This window comes from Dipodomys ordii, unplaced genomic scaffold, assembly GCF_000151885.1.
Source record: "Dipodomys ordii isolate 6190 unplaced genomic scaffold, Dord_2.0 Scaffold69, whole genome shotgun sequence".
Classification (NCBI taxonomy): Eukaryota; Metazoa; Chordata; class Mammalia; order Rodentia; family Heteromyidae; genus Dipodomys; species Dipodomys ordii.
Genome location: NW_012267285.1, coordinates 2,806,014 through 2,825,441, shown reverse-complemented (window position 1 = coordinate 2,825,441; position 19,428 = coordinate 2,806,014). Strand labels below are relative to the sequence as shown.

Sequence of the window (19,428 nt, the reverse complement as noted above, 5' to 3'; positions counted from 1 at the left end):
ATGAAGTCATGATTTCAGGACTACATGAATTCTGATCACCTCGGCAACTCCATAAGCGTGAACAGGGGATCTATAAGTTCATATACTGCTCATCTCAGATCCTTTATGAGTAATATTTTCATGCTAGCGCTCACTGGAGTGTGTTATTTCTATGTAGTTTTCGTCAGTCCCTAACTTCACTAGTTGCTTAATAAAAGAAACAATGAACATTCCTTAAAGTATACGTTAAACTTAGAAAAGAGTCCTATCAATGCAGTTTCCTCCTTTTCAAACTGACCTCGCGCCATGACCCAAGAACTGGGATTACAGCGGTACACCACCACACCTGACTTGTGGTTCTCTTTTCTTACTAAGTTTTATTACATAAAACTTCTTATTTCTGGGATAGCTTAGAAGCAAACCTTACATTTAAAATACAGTTTCACTATTCTATGAAGTAAGAAGCTGAGCACCAGAGGCTCACGCCTGTCATCCTAGCTACTCAGGAGGCTGAGATCTGAGGATCACAGTTCAAAGCCAGCCTGGGCTGAAAAGTCCCTGTGAGATTCTTATCTCCAATTAGCCACTCAAAAACCAAAAGTGGTGCTGTGGCTCAAGTGGTAGGGTGCTCACCTTGAGCTGAAGAGCTCAGGGACAGCGCCTAGGCTCAGAGTTTGAGCCCCATGACAAAAAATAAAAATAAAAAAAAAAATATATATATATATATAAAGAATCTATTGATATTAGTATTAACTAGTTAAACATTAGTCAAATGTTTTCTAGATGACCTGAAGCAATATTCTGGACAATAACAACAGAAAAACAGTGGGCCTGGGGCATCACCTGCCAAGTTGTCAAAGGAAGGTGTCTCTAAGCTAAAGCCACAAGGAGCCAGCCTGGAGCCACGACCATGCCAGAGAGAATGTAAGCAAGCTCTGGGAAGGAGAGCAGGGACCAAGAAAGAGAGGTATGTGTCTCAGGGCACCTGCGTTTGTGAGGGTCCAGGAAAAGGCGGCGGCTGCTGCTCGCAGGACAGAGCCCCAGCTGGAAGTTCAGTGCCCCCTGGCAGCACCTACAACGGGGAGAATTCAAGTCCATGAGACACTAATGGTCAAGATTCACATTACAAACCAGCCAGTCTGAATGCAGAAACATGAACTATATGTAGTTAAAGCTTGCTTATCACCCAGGCTACACTGATGTATTTTAAATAAAGGACTTAACCAATGGTACGTTGTAAGAGTTAATCTGAAATAACTATGAAATGGTAAAATCTAATAAAAGGTAGTTCCTGAAGGAAAACAAAGAGAACACTGTGTTACACAGATAAGAAACAGACTCCAGATTTCTTTTTGTTAAGACAGTTGTGGGGCTTGAACTCTGGGCTTGGGCACTGTCCCTGCACTCTTCAGCTCAAGGCAAGAGCTCTACCGCTTGAGCCACAGCACCACTTCCGATTTTCTAGTGTTTAACTGGAGATGAGTCTCAGACTTTTCTGCCCGGGCTGGCTTTGAACCGTGATCCTCAGATCTCAGCCTCCAGAGTAGCTACGATTACAGGTGTGAACCACTGGCGCCCGGCTACCCTAAGCAGTTTTTGCTCAAGGTTTCTGTTCTGCCACTCGAGCCACAGCACCACTTCTGGTTTTCTGGTGATTTATTGGGAGATGAGGGTCTCATGGACTTTCCTGCCCAGGACTGCTTTGAACAGTGATCCTCAGATCTCAGTCTCCTGAGGAGCTAGGATGACAGGCGTTAAGACACCAGGACCCAACGAGATATTTTTGAGGCCACTTATTTGATCTAAAAAAAAAAAAAAAAAAAGCTGGGTGTCAGTAGCTCACATCTGTAATCCTAGCTACTGAGCAATGCGGTTCAAAGCTAACCTGGGCAGGAAAGTCCATAAGGCTCTTTATCTCCAACAAATTACTCAGAAAAAGCCGGAAGGGGCACTGTGGCTCAAAGTGATAGAGCGCTAACCTTTAGCCAAAGAAGTGCACGGAGAGCGCCCAGAGTTGAAACCCCAAGACCAGCATGCACGCACACACACATAATAAAATTTAAAAAAAAATCAAATTCACATAAGAAAACATGACTTTCAAGAGAAAACAAAGGCTGACTTAAAAAAATAATCAATGGACAGATGTAAATTCAAAACTATCAAGTGCTTTCTCTTCTGTCTGCACTAAGACTTGACATAGAATGCCCTGACTTACAGTAGCTCAACTTGAAAATGTTCTCAACTCAGGATGGGGCAAAATTACATTCAGTAGAAACCATAGATTAACTTTTTGTGTCTGAGTTGGGGGTCCAGCAATGAGCTTCTGAGTTTGGGTGCCAGTCTCCGCTCCGGGAGCGGGGCGGGGCGGGGCTGGCACAGCAGGCCGGGCTGTCAGCCGCGCCCCTTCACAGGACACCACAGCTCCCGCTCCACACTGCTCCGCGGTTCCAAGCGGCCGGGTCAGGGCCCATTAAGTCTATCAGTGCTGTCCTGGCTTACAATATCCTCGGTTACTATGGTCTTGTAAAGTCAGGAAACATCTGCATTACTCTAATATAAAAAGGTTTTCACATCTTTGTAATGCAGAAAGATGGCTGCATGAAATGCATCCTTGTTTCTGAGGCTGAGAAAGGCTGAGAGAGCAGAGAAGAGGAGATCTACCAGGGCAGAACGAGAAACTCCGTGCTAGTTACGTACCTCTTCCTCCTCTCTACCACTTTCACCTTTGAGTTCCCATCCATCTCAAACAGAGCTACTAGGGAACCAAACAGCACAAAATGACTTCCTTCTCACCACAAACACAGCAGCTCAGCTAGCCGGGCGCCAGTGGCTCACACCCGTCATCCTAGCTACTCAGGAGGCTGAGACCTGAGGATCATGGTTCAGGGCCAGCCCTGGCAGGAAAGTGAGACTCTTATCTCCAAAAAAAACACTAGAAAACCGGAAGTGGTGCTGTGGCTCAAGTGGTGGAGCACTAGCTTTGAGCTGAAGAGCGCAGGGACAGAGCCCAGGCTTAGAGTTCAAGCCCCATGACAGACAAAAAAGAAAACAGAGCAGTTTAACTACTCTCACCATGATCCCCTTGCTGACAGACTCACACCTGGTATAAACTAGGGAAAGCAGTCATGTGACGTAATTAACCTAAAATTCCCGCCATACTTCACAAAGGAAGTTCTGGGTTCAAAGTACGCGTGCTCTTACACCACTATTGCCAGTTGAGGGCACTCAACATATGTTAGGCACCTTCAGATCTGCAACTCTACCCTGCAAAGCAACTGGCCCACGGCGTGGGCTAGGGCGAGGGCATGGGGGAAGGGGCCCTAACCAGAAAAGCTCACCGGAGGCTTAGCTGAAGGTGGCTTTGAGGGAGTCGTCGCTGGTTTCATTCCCGATGCGGTGCTGACTGGGGCTGGCACGTAGCTGCTGGGGGTAGAAGCCTGCCCAGGGGTGCCCGCGGTGCCCACTGTGGTGAGTGGCAAGCCCGCCGTTCCCAGTGGCAAGCTGGCTGGTGGCAGGCAGGTACTCGTCGTAGACGTCATGAGTTTGCTCGGTGCAACAGCGGTGGTGGGGACCCCTGGCGTGACCGTGGCCTCTGCTGCCAGTGACGTCTCCAGCGAGACGGGGGCGTGGGACGAGCCATGCTCGCTGAAGAGTGACCGCAGCTTCTCCTCCAGTGTCTTTATGTCATCGATGCCCGGAGCCTTTGGCTGCGTGTCGGCGTCCACGTCCGGACAGTGCGCGTGGGGCTGGCTGGGGAGCAGGGCTGGCTGGGGCTGGCCGTGGACGAGCGTCTGCTGCACGGCAGGCACACTGGTGGCAGGCTGCAGCAGGGGCGGGACGCCGGGCACTTGCGGTAAGAGAGGCGTGCACGTCGGTGCGGCTGCGTGGGGAAGCACGGGTGTAGAAGCCACCGCGGATGGGAGGACCAGGGGATGCAGAGCAGCAGAGCCAGACACTGCGGTCCCTGGGGAGGGCGAGGAGGAAGGCGCAGACAAAGGCACGGCCAACCCAGCTGTACTGCTATGTGACGGTTTGTCCAGGGAGTGTGCGCTAACCACTGCCGTTTCAGCCAGAGTCGGAGCGGAGGTGCTGCTGCTAAGCTGAAGGGGCGGCTGCGAGGCCGTGCTCGGGAATGGCACGGTGGCAGGAACCACAGGCGCAGCGGCCACCCCAGCAGTGCTGCCCGAGGCCTGCGGCGGCAGCATGGCGGGAGGCCCTGGGCCAGGGGCGCTCGCACCGCCTGCTGCGGTGGTTACAGCGGTTGAAACTGTGACAGAAGGAAAAGCGCCTGTACTAGCCACAGTGCTCCCCGACACGGGGGCCTGAGATGGCTGCGCGGCTGTAGACACAGCGACCACGGGGGGTACTGTGCTGCTGGAGACCAGGCCAGGAAGCGGCGGTGGCGGCTCCGACACAGACACAGGAGGGCCCGGGAGAGCGCCGAAAGTGAGCACTCCTGTGCTGGTGGGGACTTGGGCAATTCCTTTGTCAGTGGGCACCGTGACTTCAGACGGAATCACTGCGGTGGAACTGTCAGTAAGAGGGCTGCTGGTTCCTGGGACTGACGCTGAAGGAGTAGCTGCTGCTGCGGCTGGGCCTCCAGCAACGCTACCCAGGAATGGAGGAAAGGCTGGTCCCGTGAGACTGAAGTTGGGAGGCGCTGTGTTGGGCCCTTCCGACGTCTGGGCATGTCTAAGCTCAGAAAAGGCCTGCTGGAGACTAAGGGATGAGGCCGAGTGAGACAAGTTCATCCCAGGACCCTGAGACGCAGAGGCAGCAACTGCAGAGGAAAACCAAACACACACACACAACATATAACGCGTGCACGTGTGAAACGTACGCTATACACATACACACAACCTGTTTTGAAAGGACAGATTCAAAGGACTGTCCGATGAACTTATTTTTCTAATCAGTCACCAACAGAATCACCTAGCATTAAATGTACACACTTGTCCCGAGGAAATGACATGCTCTAACACTGCAAAGTGTTTCTGGAAAACCATCAAGCACTAAGTAATGTGGAAACGTTCAGAATTCCAAATGCAGACGCTCACACGCAAGTCTCTACTGCGTATGTCGTTTCTGGGACGGCCGATACTCCTGCCCTCTTCTTTAGTAAATCATCTCCATTGGCTGTCTATTTCCTTCCTCCACGTATATACCTCAATTTTTATAATGTAATCTTTCCACTTTTTAAAAACATCATGATCATCATGAGCTACCTCTTGATGATCAGCTTCCATCAGAGCAGAGGCTGTAGAACTTACTGAAGTATGGCAGAATCAATCCTTACCCGTATCTGCTGCTTCACTGGTGAAAATTTTTGATTCTCGTAATCGACTTTCAGGAACAGGGCTCACGATAAACCGTCTTCCAGCTGAATGAACAACTTGAGTTAAGGAACTGGTAGGCACCCCTGGACAAAACGAGACAAAACCGCTCAGTCGCATTTACATACACTGTCCCCACGATGAAGCGTCAAGACACACAACTTCTTATGTCAAAGGAAAATTCACCTATTTGCTGGGGCATGGAAGACACAGGAGTGGGTTGTTTGAACTCTCCTTCCAATTTCTACAATAGATAAAAGTAATAAAAGTAATAAATTCATTCCCAAAGGCAACCTCCGTGATTAGGCAATGACATGGCAATGTGAGCAGAGCGTGAGTGCTTGGTCCCGATGACAGGTGTAAGGAGCCAGCAGGGACCCTGTGCACAGGGCGACTGGCTCCGAGCACACAAGCTCCTCCTTCTCCACCTCGGCACAGCGCGCCTACCTGAGAAGCCGAGAAGCCGTAGTCATCCTTTCCCTGCAGGCTCTCCAGCCCCCGGTCCCCCTCCGGCTCCACACTCACGTCCTCACTGAGCATCTCGTCAGCCTTTTCAATAATCTCCCGCACTTGAGCCACAAATGACTCTCTTTCGATTGCTAGGATAAAGTCATTGTTCACCTGAAATGAGATGTCACGTCCATCTGATTAGTGTCACGTTCTCAACAATGCTTATGACTTGGAAACTACCTGAATATAAGCTAGGTTATTACATAGTTGATATTTAAGCTCATCCTTCCTCATTTGTTTTTGGCACTGGGGTTTGAACTCAGGGTCTTGAGCCATGTGAGGCAGGTGCTCTACCATGTGAGCTACAGCCCCACCCTTGTTTGCCTAAGGCAGCCTGAACCACAGTGCTCCTGTTTAAGTTTCCTGTGCATCTGGGCTGACAGATGTGCCCCACCAAGCCTGGATTTTACTAGTTGAAGTGGAAGTCTCATGAACTTTGTCTGGCTTGGCCTTGAGCCGTGACCTTCCCAGTTTCTGCTGCCCTAGCAGTTAGGATTACAGGCATGAGCTACTACAACCTGCTAGTTCTTCCCCCTTTTAAGCAGCCCAATATTTACATAAGACACGTCCTAAACCATCTCCCAAGCCGGGAGGAGGGACCCCGCAGCAGATGGGGTGAGCCTGGGGCTGCAGTCACACACACCATAATCGTGGCTATCTCCTCTGGGTTATCGCCATCCAGGTCAAATTTGAAGGTAACCATCTTTCGATTATGGGTCTCTAACTGACACTCCACTACCCGGTCTCCTTTATTTGAAACCTAGAGAAAGAAAGGAAAAGGGACTTCATTTCAGAAGATTAATCTAAAACTGTAATTTTTCTAATAAGCAAACAATCATATAACATCTAGGAACACTTGGGAGGACAGAGAGGGCCTAAACTTTGATCAATTCACTAAAAAAAAAATAAACAGGCAAATTACTTAAATGTTATCAACTGCCTTGCAAGGCACCTTTTCATTTGTTTTTTGTTTTTTTTGGGGGGGAGGGGAAGGGGAAGGTGGTGTTGGGTCTTGAACTCGGGGCCTGGGCACTGTCCCTCAGCTCTTCAGCTCAAGGCTAGCGCTCTACCACCTGAGCCACAGCGCCACTTCCGGTTTTCTGGTGGTCCACTGGAGAGCAGAGGGTCTCACAAATGTTTCCAACAGGGCTGGCTTTGAACCGTGATCCTCAGGTCTCAGCACCCTGAGTAGCTGGGATGACAGGCCTGAGCCACCAGTGCCTGGCACTCTGCTTTTGTTTTTTTTTTGGCGGTAAGATCTTGCTATATATAATCCAGGCTGGCCTCAAACCCACAATCTTCCTGCCTTACCATCAAAGCTGGGCCATCATGCCTGGCTCATTTTCATTCTTTTCTAATTGAGAAATGTGATACTAAATTACAAAAGATGATGTGGATTAGATGGCAAGTGTTATGTAATGTATATGTAACTCAAAGACAAGGTATCTTTATTTCACAAAGTGATCTTTCAGAACGCCCAGCTGCTTTACCACCACGCAGGCCACCCAGCCGCGCGCTTACATTCAGAATCCTCAGTTTCGGGCGGGAAGTCTTTTCGTGCCGTGAGCGACTCCTCACAGACTTCCGGCAGTGTCGTTTTGTCGCTCTCCCCTCGTGCCTCCCGCCAGATGAGGGGGCGTTCTCGTTGCCGTCACTCATACCAGAAGCGACATCTGAGTGTGCACTTTGGAGAGAAAAAAAAGTTCGGTGTACTGTCTGAGTTTCACAGGCCTGAAACACGCCGGGGTGGATTTTAGTTGTACATACCTGTCTATGGAGGAAACCACAGTCACGGGCTGGGCAGGCTGCGGCTGCGCACCTGAAACTGGCTCCAGAGGAGCCGCCTGGGCAGCCCCCTGAGCACTCTGTGAAGAGAAAGAGTCATTCAAATCACAGCACCCAAAACCCCACGTAAGAGCCCTTTGCCTCTTTCTTCGTATCCTCCCCTACGTCCTAGAAGCAATAAGTTTACTAGTAATTTTTAAAATTCAACATCTAGAGACAGTGTCCTTGAAACCCCAGAGAAAGTCTCGAAAGCCAGTCTCCAGTACAGACTGCATGGTGTGAGGTCAGCCCACCCATGCTAGGCACTGTGAAACTACAACTTGCCATGCAGCCAGCATCTTACCACAAGTGTGCAAAGGGCAGGCAGAGCAAAGTGCAAAGGATGAACTCAGATCTCTCTCTAGCAGGGCAAAAACAACTGCTGGCAGCACAGCAGGATGAGACTCTCAGCACCGCCTAGTGCGGCGAGTGTGGAAGGCCAAGCCTCAGGGCTGAAGTACTAGCTAGAGAAGGCAAGTGCTAACAGGGTGAACCTTCTCCAAGGCAAACTCACTTCCCAACAGAACAGCCAGTGGCAACAAGGCCCCCACATTGGCATTTCATTCTGCTGTAAGACAAATTCATTCAGAAGTTAGTCTGGCATAGTCTCCAAGGAGTGTGACGCCAGGAAAGCTGTGTTTTTCCTTTTGTCTTGTTTACCCCATTGTGTGTGTGTGTGTGTGTGTGTGTGTGTGCTTTATATACAAACATCCAGCAATTCTATTTACCTCCAAAGCTGCTTGCTGGGAGGATGTAGTAGTAGGGGGTTGTTGAACTACACTCATGGCTGGCTGGGACACTTGAACCTGGCCGCCTACACCGCCCATAGGAACAAGATTTGGTTCCACAAAAGGCTGCACCACTGGAGGAAAGTAACCTGGTGTAGCCATTGCTTCTGTTGGCATGGAAGGGGCTAGGACTGTAGAATGGACGCAAACAGAAGCCACGGTGGAAGAGGGAGCAATATTTGAATCTCCTGGGTACTGTGGTGGCAGTCGAGGTGGGAAGCCCTGTGACAGAAATGAGGAAGGTGTTAGTGCAGGCCGGGGCACCACACCAGCAACTCATAAAAACACACGCGCGCACACACGCGCGCGCGCGCACACACGCACAGGCACACAGTAGACCACACCAGCAACTCAGCAACACACAGGCACACACACAGGCACACACAGGCACACACACACACACACACAGAGGCACACAGCAGAGCAGCAGCCCGCTCTCACTAACAACCTCAAGAACATTTGAAGGATCATTCCTGAATGAGATGATAGACTGCCTACCATCCAGAGGGCAACATTCCATAACTACATTTAAAGGTGCTGCATCGCCTTTTCTGGAGATTAAATAGGACCTAGAGACTTAAATCCTTCTAAAAAACTACCTACCTTCTACAGCTCTTTTGTGGAAAAAATGCAAAACACCTTCCAGGTATCAGTCATTCCCAGCCATATGATGGAAAGCTGATCCTTTATCACTGAATTAACGTGTGTATAGATGTATGTGTGTGTGTACGTGCGTGCGTGCAGCCTGCATCAACATCTAATATTCAAAGAATAACTCTTTAAGCTGCAACCTGAGGAAAATGGGTAAGGAGCCAACAAACACCCACCCATCCTTTCCCAGGATTTTTACCATTTTAGCTTCTCTAGTTGAGACCAGCAAGCCTCGCTACTGTTTTTCTGACTCTCAGCTACTAGATCTTCAAGTGCTGTATGGTCTGCTATTAAGAGTTAAGCCCTCCAGTGCCCTCCTGTTGTGCGTGCTAGCCAAATACCTGGAAGAGAACATCTCCAGAGGGAAGAGGAAGCTCAGCAGCCTGTCCAAGGTTAGCTGGTATTCCCATGGACTGCACTGCCGGTTGGAGGAGCTGTGGGTGAACCTGACTTGGCAGCTGAGTGACAGGCTGCAGAAGGGTTGGCAGCGGACTAGGAACCACAGTGGATCCCCCCGGGATAGAAGCTGCCGTAGCAGATGAAGCCAAGGTGAGCAGAGGCTGATTAATGCTGGCTGCCATTGTGATGGGAAGGGATGAGAAGCCCGTCTGTGCCGCAGACACATGAGGAGTTGGTAGGGGGATCTGGGAGACGGGGTACGGGGAGAGTAAGGAGGTGGGGGCTGGCTGTCCCACAGGGAGGAAATGAGCACCAGAGTGGACTGGAACAACTGAGGGCTGTGTTGCGACTGGGATCTGAGGTTCGCCTTGGATAGTTGGCACTGGCTGGGGAACTGGAAGCTGGGAAAGTAAAGAAAAACAAAACAGACTTTTTAAAGCAAGGGCGCCAAAGCGAGACTTATGTGTCATTAGCCAGAGAGAGGGGGAACGGCCCCAACCCTGCGCACGTTAGTGTGAGTTAATATGCCGAGGAAGCACAGACAAAGTTCAGCCTGGACCAGAGGAGGGTCTCTCCACAGACAAGGCTTTGCCCGTTCATCTCCACCCCCAATTCACCAAAATGTTTCATCATGAAATCTAGCATTACTTTTATGGCACTCAAACAGTCCTCCCTCCACTGTAATGAAGACCTCATATATATTTATCTTCTCAACAGTGTGTGCGTGCGTGTGTGCGTGTCCCTGAGCTCGTTTGCTCAAGGCTAGTGTTCTACCACTTCCAGTTTTCTGGTGGTTCACTGGAGATAGGAGTCTCATGGACTTTCCTGCCTGGGCTGGCTTTGAACTGTGATCCTTGGATCATAGCCCCCTGATCACAGCCTAAGTAACTAGGATTACAGGCATGAGCCACCAGTGCCTAGCAAGCGTCTTAAATTTTTTTTATTGGTCATGGGGCTTGAACTCTGGGCCTGGGCGCTGTCCCTCGGCTCTTCAGCTCAAGGCGAGCGCTCTACTACTTGAGCCACAGCGCCACTTCCAGTTTCCTGGTGGTTTATTGGAGATAAAGAGTCTCACTGCCTTTCCTGCCCCGGCTGGCTTTGAACCTCAATCCTCAGACCTCAGCCTCCTGAGTAGCTAGGATCACAGGTGTGAGCCACCAGCGCCCCGATTCTTCTTAATTCTTACGTCTAACATATCGCTATAAAGTAGGTGTAATTACCCTCAAAGGACCTGGTCATTTTAACATTTACGAAACGCTTTACAACTGTCTTGGCAGTATGTGCCCACTGGTACAAAACCTGACGGTCCAGTTTACGGTTGGTAGTAGATTGCTGCCGTCGCAGCTCAGCTCTCCTAAGAGCATCTTAGGGCACAGGTGCTACCCGTGTGCACACGTGCACATACATCAGCACAGACACTATTCTACGAGGGCCCGTCCTGGGCCTGGCAAGAGGCTCATGTTCACCTGCTGGTACCAGGAGGAGACCGCTTTCCTCATGACGTCCCTGCCTGACCAGGGACATAAAAAAAGGAGCTTTCCTCCATGACATCTCTGCCTGGCCAAGGAAGCCAGAAGGGCACGGTGGACGGATAAAACCTCTGGGGCCTCAAGCCGAAACAAACCCTTCCTCCTCTTTTTCTCGGGTCTGTGTGGCGAGGAAGCTCACAGAGCGACGGTCACCCCGCACTGAGGGAGGAGTAATGGGGACGTCTATGTGAAACCAGCACAGGCGCAGACTGAGGTTACCACAGAGGGCTGAACATTTCTAGAGGCGGCGACGAGACCGGGTCCTGAAGCATTTGTAGTTTATTCACTAGTTTTAGTGCTGCTATTTTGCATCAAACCGCCACACTACCAGTACGTATCTGTTAGCATTAAATACTGCATATGTGCAAATGGAGTGCTTTTTGCTTTCCTATCACAGTAGACTGAGCAACTTCAGCAGAGGAGGCGGAGTCTTACAGAGGATGTGCTTCAGCAATGTAGCGTGTACCTGTTTTCCAGCGGACGCTGGAGCTGGAGCTGGAGCTGGAGGCTGACCCGTGGGCTGGGCGGGAGCAGCATCGCTGGAGGGGACCACATGCGCAAGTGTATACTGCACAGCCTGCTGGGGGGCGGCTGTCTGCTGAACTCCCTGTTGCAAGAATGAAACACTGATGTGGATGCTTTGATACAAGAATTTGCTATGTTGCTTGGGCTCGTCTTGCACTCCTGGGTCTTAAAAAGTGACCCTTCTGCCCTCTGCTTCTCGAGTAGCTGGGATTACAGACATGTACCACCCAGGCTCAGCCAGTAATTCTGTTTCACTTCAAATCAGCATTAGTTTACTTAAGTAAAGCCTTCAATATCTGTAAATTATGATAATTTCAATAAGCCATGAAAAAACACAAATTCATCAATTCCCTCAAGTCAAACCCTCCACTCCCAAATCCCCTCACAGAATTTTCCTCAGACTAAGCCCTTGTTCAAACCTTGAGCCACCATTAGATTTACTGACCCAATGTTGCTCTCACCACAACAGCAGGTGTTTGCAAAGACTATCCAAATAACTCTTCCCAACCCCACCTGCCATAAAGCCTTCCCAATACCCCCCCGCCCCCCATGGCTCAGGGAACAGGGGACCTAATGGGATTGTGTTAAGTAGTTTAAATGGTGAGTTGTGGAGTCGCAGCTTGTGCAGATTCAAACTATGTGCACCTCTTGCAAACTGTAAGTTACTCAACCATCTCTAGGTCTCTGCTTTCACATCAGTAAAATGGAAACAACACTAGACCTGCGTTTACTGCATTCCCAGAATATGGTGTTCCTAAACCATCACCCTGCTGGAGTTGATCCTTAGGTTTTATTCAATGCTTGTTAATAATTAAAAGGAATATTTACTTCCTTTTCAAAAAACCTAGTGAACATCACCAGCAATGTTACTTACAAAAGACAGATATAGAAAGTAAAGCTGTGGCTCAAGTGGTAGAGCACTCAGCTCACCTGGAGCTGAAGAGATGAGGGACAGCACCCAAGCCCAGAGTTCAAGCCCCATGACCGACGTTTAAAAAAAAAAAAAAAGTAAATCTAACAAAAGACAGACATGTGTAAGAAGCAGCAAGGCACCTCTTACCTGCGGAGGCTGCTGGGTGGTTTGGGAAGATGGAGCCCCTGTCAAGCCACTTGAGGACGGCTGGCTCTGGCTCTGTCCCTGTGCCTAAAGGCAAAAAACAGACACACACTGGAGCAAAACGTAAGGGGAGAGCGTGCAGGTCAGGTTTCTTGCAACACACACTCAAGCTCCTGAGATGTTTGCTTAACCAAAGTGACACATTAACTCGACTGAGGATGTATGGGGGACATCCCTGGGGTAGCTTTGTGAGAAGAAGTTCACATCAAGAACATAGCACATATCTTATCTCAACCCATTTTGGAAATCAGCTGGTAGTTAAACGTAACCTACCACAGCTCAGGCTCTCATTTTAGCCTGTCAGATCCACAATTAAAACCATTACAACAGTGATAAAGTTATCAATGCAGAAAACAAAATTTAATCTGAATGTTTAAGGTGAAAGAGTATTTGAGGATGCCATCTTGGCTCTACACCTTGTTAGTACCACAGGGAATTTTTTTTAAAAATCAGAAGCAGCAAATCAGGTATAGTCAACTTCCTAATAACGCACAGCAATGGCTGTTGGCCAGGGGACAGGTGGCAGCATCTAGAGCCATTTCTGACCGCCACTACTGGAGAGGGCTGCCGCTGCTAACCACTGGTGGGCAGAGGCCAGGGGGCTGCTAAATGCTCTGCGGTGCACAGGAGACCCTGATCCAACCCAGAACATCCACAGGGCTCCAACTATCAAGACATGGGAATTGAAATAAATGAGCAGGGGTGACATGAACGCAGGACCAGATAGACATTTAGAAAGAGGACATGAAAAGCCATATCTTTGTTGCTCCATTTCAATTTGGAAAAGGTTCTTGAAAGCTTATGTGAATGTATCACCTTCCACGGCAGCTCAAGAGTCTGCACTTGACATTTTACTTTGGAAAGCTTCAAGAATGCCTGAGCAAGCACAGGAGGGGCTGACAATTTGACAGCTCATGGGGGTTTACAGAATGCCTAGGCAGTCAAGTTTCAGGATCTTTTCTCTTTTTTGCTTCCAAATACTAATCTGATAGTCTAGGTACATTTTTGGAGTTGCTTATGCCTTTGTTGGGGGAGAACAGGGGAAGAAAGCAGGAATAGTATATAGTACTTTATAAAAAATAAAATGTATGGAAAATTTAAATGATATCCAATTGTGTAGTCTCTTGTGTAGACTACATATACACTTGACACATGTCAAAAGAATGTACGAAATAGGCCTCATTTCTTTAATCCTGAGTCCCTTCCCTTTGGCTTTATCTACATCCTGAGTACATGCGTATACACACAACTAAAATCTGAGACAGCACAGCCTGAGGCATCTACTCTTCCCGACTTGAGTAGTTTAAATTCTTCAAGCAAAAAAGTAAAAAGACCCACCATCTAGATTCTAACTTAACACTAAAATCAGAATCAGCCCTTAATTGTCTAAATTATCTAGGCATTTAAAACATAGTAATTTGTTTTGATACCATTTCAAAACAGTATTCATTTGTTAATAAGTCCACCTGTCGCTTACATCCTCAATACTAATGAAAAAAAAAAAAATCTGTGCTTTTAACTAGCATTCCAAAGAGTTTTCACTTTTCCATTTTCATCTTATAGTTACTTTTTTGTGTATTTTTAAAAAATAAAAACATTGTTTAGAGTATTTTACCTTAGTATAACCTTATAAATAACCAATGCTAAATCTACGTTAAAGGCAACTACATTTTCACTACTAATTGAAAATTCCATTTACAGGGAGAGCAGTCACTGAGGATGACTGTTTAGCAAGCCAATCAGGTAGCTGCTGCCTTCATAGTTTGTTCTTAGGTACAAAGAAGTTATGACCTCCAAAAGATAGAGAAACTATCCTTCAGAAAACCCCAATTCCGGGAATGCAACGGTGCACAGTAGGGTAGTTTAAGAGAACTGCAGAAGTTTTCCTATAACCTGTGGGTGGGGTGCAGATCCTCCTGAGGGAAACGAGGCAGGAAAGACCTGCTGCGATGTGGTTCCTTGGGGGAAACAGAAGAGAAGCGGGGGCTCCTGAAACACTGTCTGAGGCAGACGGATAAAGGATAATGAGACGTCCGAGCCCAAAGGTGCAGCAGCCCCTCCTGTAGGGGGAGGTGACTGAAAATCACTGGGGTCTGAAGAAGTGATCTGTGAAGAGTCACTGGAGTATTCTGGGCTCCCTATCGGCCAGTTCTGTCCAGTAGGCTCTTCCATAGAAATGGTCAGCTCAGGGACAGGGTGGCCCCGCTGCTCGGTCCCGGGCTGCAGGTGGCTGTGTGACCCCACCGACTGAGAAGGTGTGTCTTCCTGTCCCGAGTCCACTGCAGCCTGGAAATTTTGGTAGACACGTTGAGGTAAAATCCCACCTCCTTCTCCCGAAGAGGAGCTTGGTGTTTGGGCGTGAAATTCGAATACACAGTGGCTTCTGCCCTCAGAGCTCTGAGTGAGCACAGCTGGTGCAGAATGAGGAATAAAGACAGGGTGGAATTTTAGACGTGTAGCGTCTGTGCTGTTAGGTGCAGAACTAGAGAGGGGCGATGGTGAGTTCAACGCAGACTCTAACCTCAAATTCTGAACGTGTCCTACCAGGAAAGCCCGCCCCGATGGAAAGTCAAAGACGGAATTTAGGGTGGGGCCCCCTTGCACTGGCTTCTGCTCGGGAATCTGTTTCACAGGAGCTGACAGCACTGGTGAGCTGTAGGAGAAGCCCTCGTACTGTTCTGCCACCTGGGCCTGATAATGGACCCCAGCTAGATACACTGTTTCCTGAGGAATGAAATAGTGAGCATCTTCTGGTAGCACCAGGCCTGGTCTGTAGTCACCGTATGCTGGAGCTGGCTCAAAGGCGGGGACGACCTGTAACTCACACAGCTCTCCAGGGACTCTGCCGGCTGCGGCACCCAACATGACCACAGCCTCTGGTGTCCAGTTAGGCGGGCTGCCACCAGGTGGAAGGAGGGTCTGGCCAGCTGTCCTCAGCAGCGGCTGGAAGTGGCGAGTTTGGGCTTCCAGGAAGGAGGTGCTCTTACGCCGCTGGGAAATGGCTACTTTCGGTGAAGAGGTGGGAGGTGGTGAAAAAGAAACTGGACGTTCATGAATAGCTGGGAAAAATATCTGTGACTCTGGGTATGTTGGGGTCCCCCCACACGGATGCGCCACGGACTGAGGCTGTATCAACATGAATAAGACAAGTAATTCATACATTCATATGTGAAATTACAACAGACATGCACAACTGGACAGTTCTGTGTAACCCTGTGAAACGGTTACACCAACTCTAATAAGGAAGTAACGAGGCTTCTGGAAATTATGTGCAAAATCAAAAACCCATTAAATACATCCAGGGCCAATCAATCAGTCTGTGGGACTCTTTGCATCAGATAAGAGCTGCTTTTCTGCAACTTTCCTGACTCAAAGGGAAAGAAGACTAAACTTCCTAAGTGCTTATTCCATTTTACCTAAAATTAATGTCTGCTCTTAAGACATCTGAAAGAAAAACAAATGTTAAAGGGTAATAATGTATTTTTTAAAGGGTAAAAATATTTTTCAGTATGCTAAGTTTCTTACATTCTTACTATCCTGTGCTGTTAAATGGGTTATTTTTCATTAACTAATAATATGTCTTCTAAACGGAAATCAGGGGGCTGGAAGTGGGGCTCACGCGGTAGAGCATTTGCCTCACCAACACTGGCCTGGAGTTCAAACCCCAATACTAGAAATCGGAGGAGCTCTTTTATGGCTTATAAAGACATATGATGACCCTAGTAGGTAGGTACACACCTGTAATCCCAGCCTTCTGCAGGCTAGGCAGGAGGATTCTGAGGGCCAGGCTAGCCTGGGCCACATAGCTACACTCTGCCTCCAAATTAACCAAAAACAACAGAAAGCTAATTTATCTTCCTCATATCTCAAAGACATTTCATTACTGTGGGAAAAATAAAACAGCTTTACTGGTACATAAAACAGGTTAAAGATGCCAATCACCAAAATTGACTTTTTCGATAAATGATTAGGACTAAAGGCCGTGAATTTACTGGCCTGGTATCAAGTCTCTAACTCAGGTGAAATGGATAATAAAAGGATCAGCCCATTTAATTTAGGAGTACATTTTGTTTCTAGAAGCAATTTCTGATGTAAGATTAAATGTAGAATTCTAGCTCGTCAAACACAATATACACTACAGCAATGCATGACTCCTTTTAAGGAGATGAGCTCCATTCGGATTAGAGAAGACGTCCATCACGTAAGCAAAGTGGTTCAAATATTCAAAATGGCTAAAAAAGATTTTCTATTTCAAATCAGAATGTTCATTTTACTGACTGTTTATTCAAAGTATGTCCTAAATCCATGTAACATTATATAATCATCTTAATTTTTTTTTTAAAAAACTGAAGGTTATAGGACTGCTAGTTGGGGTTATTAAGTTATTCTGTCTGGAAAAGCAGTAGCAAGGTCCCACAGAACTCAAGGCAATTAGAAGAAAATCACAGACATTAATGGAGCCAAAGAATGTCATATATACTAAATAAAATTAGCATCCAGGCCCCATCCTACTCAACTCAAGAAAAAAAATACATCCTATGAGGAAACATTTTGCAACTTGTAGTTTGAAAGATTATTTTACATGAATGGTTACATTCAAGTCAACTTTCACTCTTCAATTGTTCTTTACTAGGGTAAAAAAAACAGATTGAGGCAGGAAAGTCTGTGAGACTCTTAATCATAAAAAAAGCCTGAAGTGGCACCGTGGCTCAAGTGGTAGAGTGCTAGCCTTCAGTGAAAAAGAGCTCAGGGACAGCGCCTAGGCCCAGAGTTCAAGCCCCAAGACTGACCCCCCCAAAAAAGGGGGGGACACTCATTAAGCTTCAATAATATCCCTTAAAAATAAACTAAGGAGGAAACCAAAACATTTGGGTAATGTTTGATAGTTGTTTTGTTGGGTATGCCAATAATCAGTTGTAAATTTAAACAATATAAATGCCTTTTTTGCTATGACATGAAAATACAAAAACTTTGTCTGTGGAGGATAATATAATAAAAGCTAAAAATTTTTTTGATAAAAGCTAAATTTTACTGGGTATATGTCGATACATGCACACTATAAGCCTGTAAGTATTCCTTCTTATTACCTCCTTGATTTTTATTCCCCTTAAGAACCTGATTACAAAATATTTCCTATAGGAATAACGATTATTCTAAAGCACATATTCAAGTTAATAGTTTCATTTTGCTCTACGTTCAATTTCTCTATCAAGTCTTGGTGCCTGGATGTATTTGCGGGTAATAACCGAGTTACATACAGTAGTGACAAAGAGGGAGGGCAGGCTGGAGCGTCGGTGCTTGCGCTGAGAGGCAGAGTGCATGGGCAGGACACTCTCCAGGGCTCTAGAGAGCTTTTCGGCAAAACTTTCCTCAGGGGCAGTCCGAAGGAGGGGAGGAGAAGGAGGCGCAGCTAGCACTGGTGGTGGGGTGGAAGGAACGCTGGGAGGGATGCAGGACAGAGAAGGAACAGCACAGAGATGGGGAACACAAAGCGACATGCTATGGCCACGACGAGGCTAAACGGAAAACAAACACACATGAAAACAGAATACCACAATACACAGTGGTCACAGGGCAGTCAGTCAGCATGGAGAAATGCCCATCCCCCACCCCACGCCCTGACTGCAAAGCACCTGACAGATCTCAACTACCCTCCCTACTCCAGTGCTTCCGGTGGGTGCCCACAATTCCTGGATATTCTGAAACACCCAGCATTACAAGTGTGTGAATAGTAAGACTGAAAGTAGCAGATAGAGAAAATGATGAGTATCGGTTTACAGTTTCTGTAAACTTAGCAAGATTAAAGAGGAATGAATTCTATTAGGTTGAAGTATATTACAAGATTGGGGAGATTTTAAGAGATCGTTTTGCAAGAACTGTGGAAACTTGAGGAAAGGATTCTTATTTCTATTTTAGAATGCATCAGAGTAAAAAGTGGTTAGCTTACAGTATTTTAGTACTCTTGCCAATCTTTTGCTGCAAAAGTAGAAATCATTATCTACTAAGGAAAAATTACATCATTCCTGAAGAAATTGACAACAGGATATAGGAAATATTTTTTACTCTTGCTAAACACCTTCAGTGTTTTCCTAGGATAGCTGAAATTAAACTTAGATTTACTAGTCTTAAGCTCAAAAGAAAGTGTTTGCTGCTGCCCGTGAACAGCGGGTCTGAGAAAGGCTGCCTGAATTATGTGTGTTTCCTTTTCCCAAACTGGCTGCAAAGAAGGCCTTATGCCCAAGTACCACTATGTATCAGCATGATACTTTACGGTTTCCATTTTTTTTAGCCCTAGTTTCTTTCTCTAATTTTTAAAATGTCAGTTACAATTTTTATGTATCATTGTAAGCCTTGGTGAATTCTTTCTAGCATAAGAACAATTATAAACTTCCTTAACTCTTCAAAATACCTCCACAGAATACTGTCATTAAAAGATAGGAGAATACCTGCTAAAGGTAGCTATGTTAGTGGTTCAAGTATATAATGCCTTCGTAAGTGATCATCCCATTTCCTCTTATAAAAGAGATCAATATTTGTAACCCTGTAATGAGGGAAGTCAAGAGTAAGAAATCATAGTCTGAAAATCTAATTTCATGTTTCAGGGGAAAAGAAAAAATCTATTGGAACAAAGATAGAAACTGGTTAAGAAATGCTGACAAGTAATATTTGCCAAAACACAGGAACAGACCTTCTGTGTAGTCATTATAAAGCAATTTGGCCCTCTGAGTGCCCTTGAAGGTTAGACAGTTTATAAAAAAAAAAAAAAAAAAAAA

General features: G+C 47.0%; 1 protein-coding gene across 1 annotated transcript in view; it reads right to left on the bottom strand.

Moving 5' to 3' along the window:
- The window catches only part of Wnk1 (WNK lysine deficient protein kinase 1), a 125,612-nt gene that overhangs the window by 14,625 nt on the left and 91,559 nt on the right, over positions 1-19,428 (bottom strand). Inside the window, exons 8-20 of the mRNA XM_013023616.1 lie at positions 14,549-15,660; positions 12,599-12,682; positions 11,480-11,620; positions 9,427-9,885; positions 8,375-8,656; positions 7,590-7,687; positions 7,344-7,506; positions 6,466-6,582; positions 5,760-5,933; positions 5,499-5,556; positions 5,276-5,398; positions 3,318-4,759; positions 965-1,051 (exon numbers count right to left, since the gene is read on the bottom strand). Coding sequence (XP_012879070.1) covers positions 965-1,051; positions 3,318-4,759; positions 5,276-5,398; positions 5,499-5,556; positions 5,760-5,933; positions 6,466-6,582; positions 7,344-7,506; positions 7,590-7,687; positions 8,375-8,656; positions 9,427-9,885; positions 11,480-11,620; positions 12,599-12,682; positions 14,549-15,660 — 4,340 coding nt within the window. The remainder of the gene's footprint in view (positions 1-964; positions 1,052-3,317; positions 4,760-5,275; positions 5,399-5,498; positions 5,557-5,759; positions 5,934-6,465; positions 6,583-7,343; positions 7,507-7,589; positions 7,688-8,374; positions 8,657-9,426; positions 9,886-11,479; positions 11,621-12,598; positions 12,683-14,548; positions 15,661-19,428) is intronic.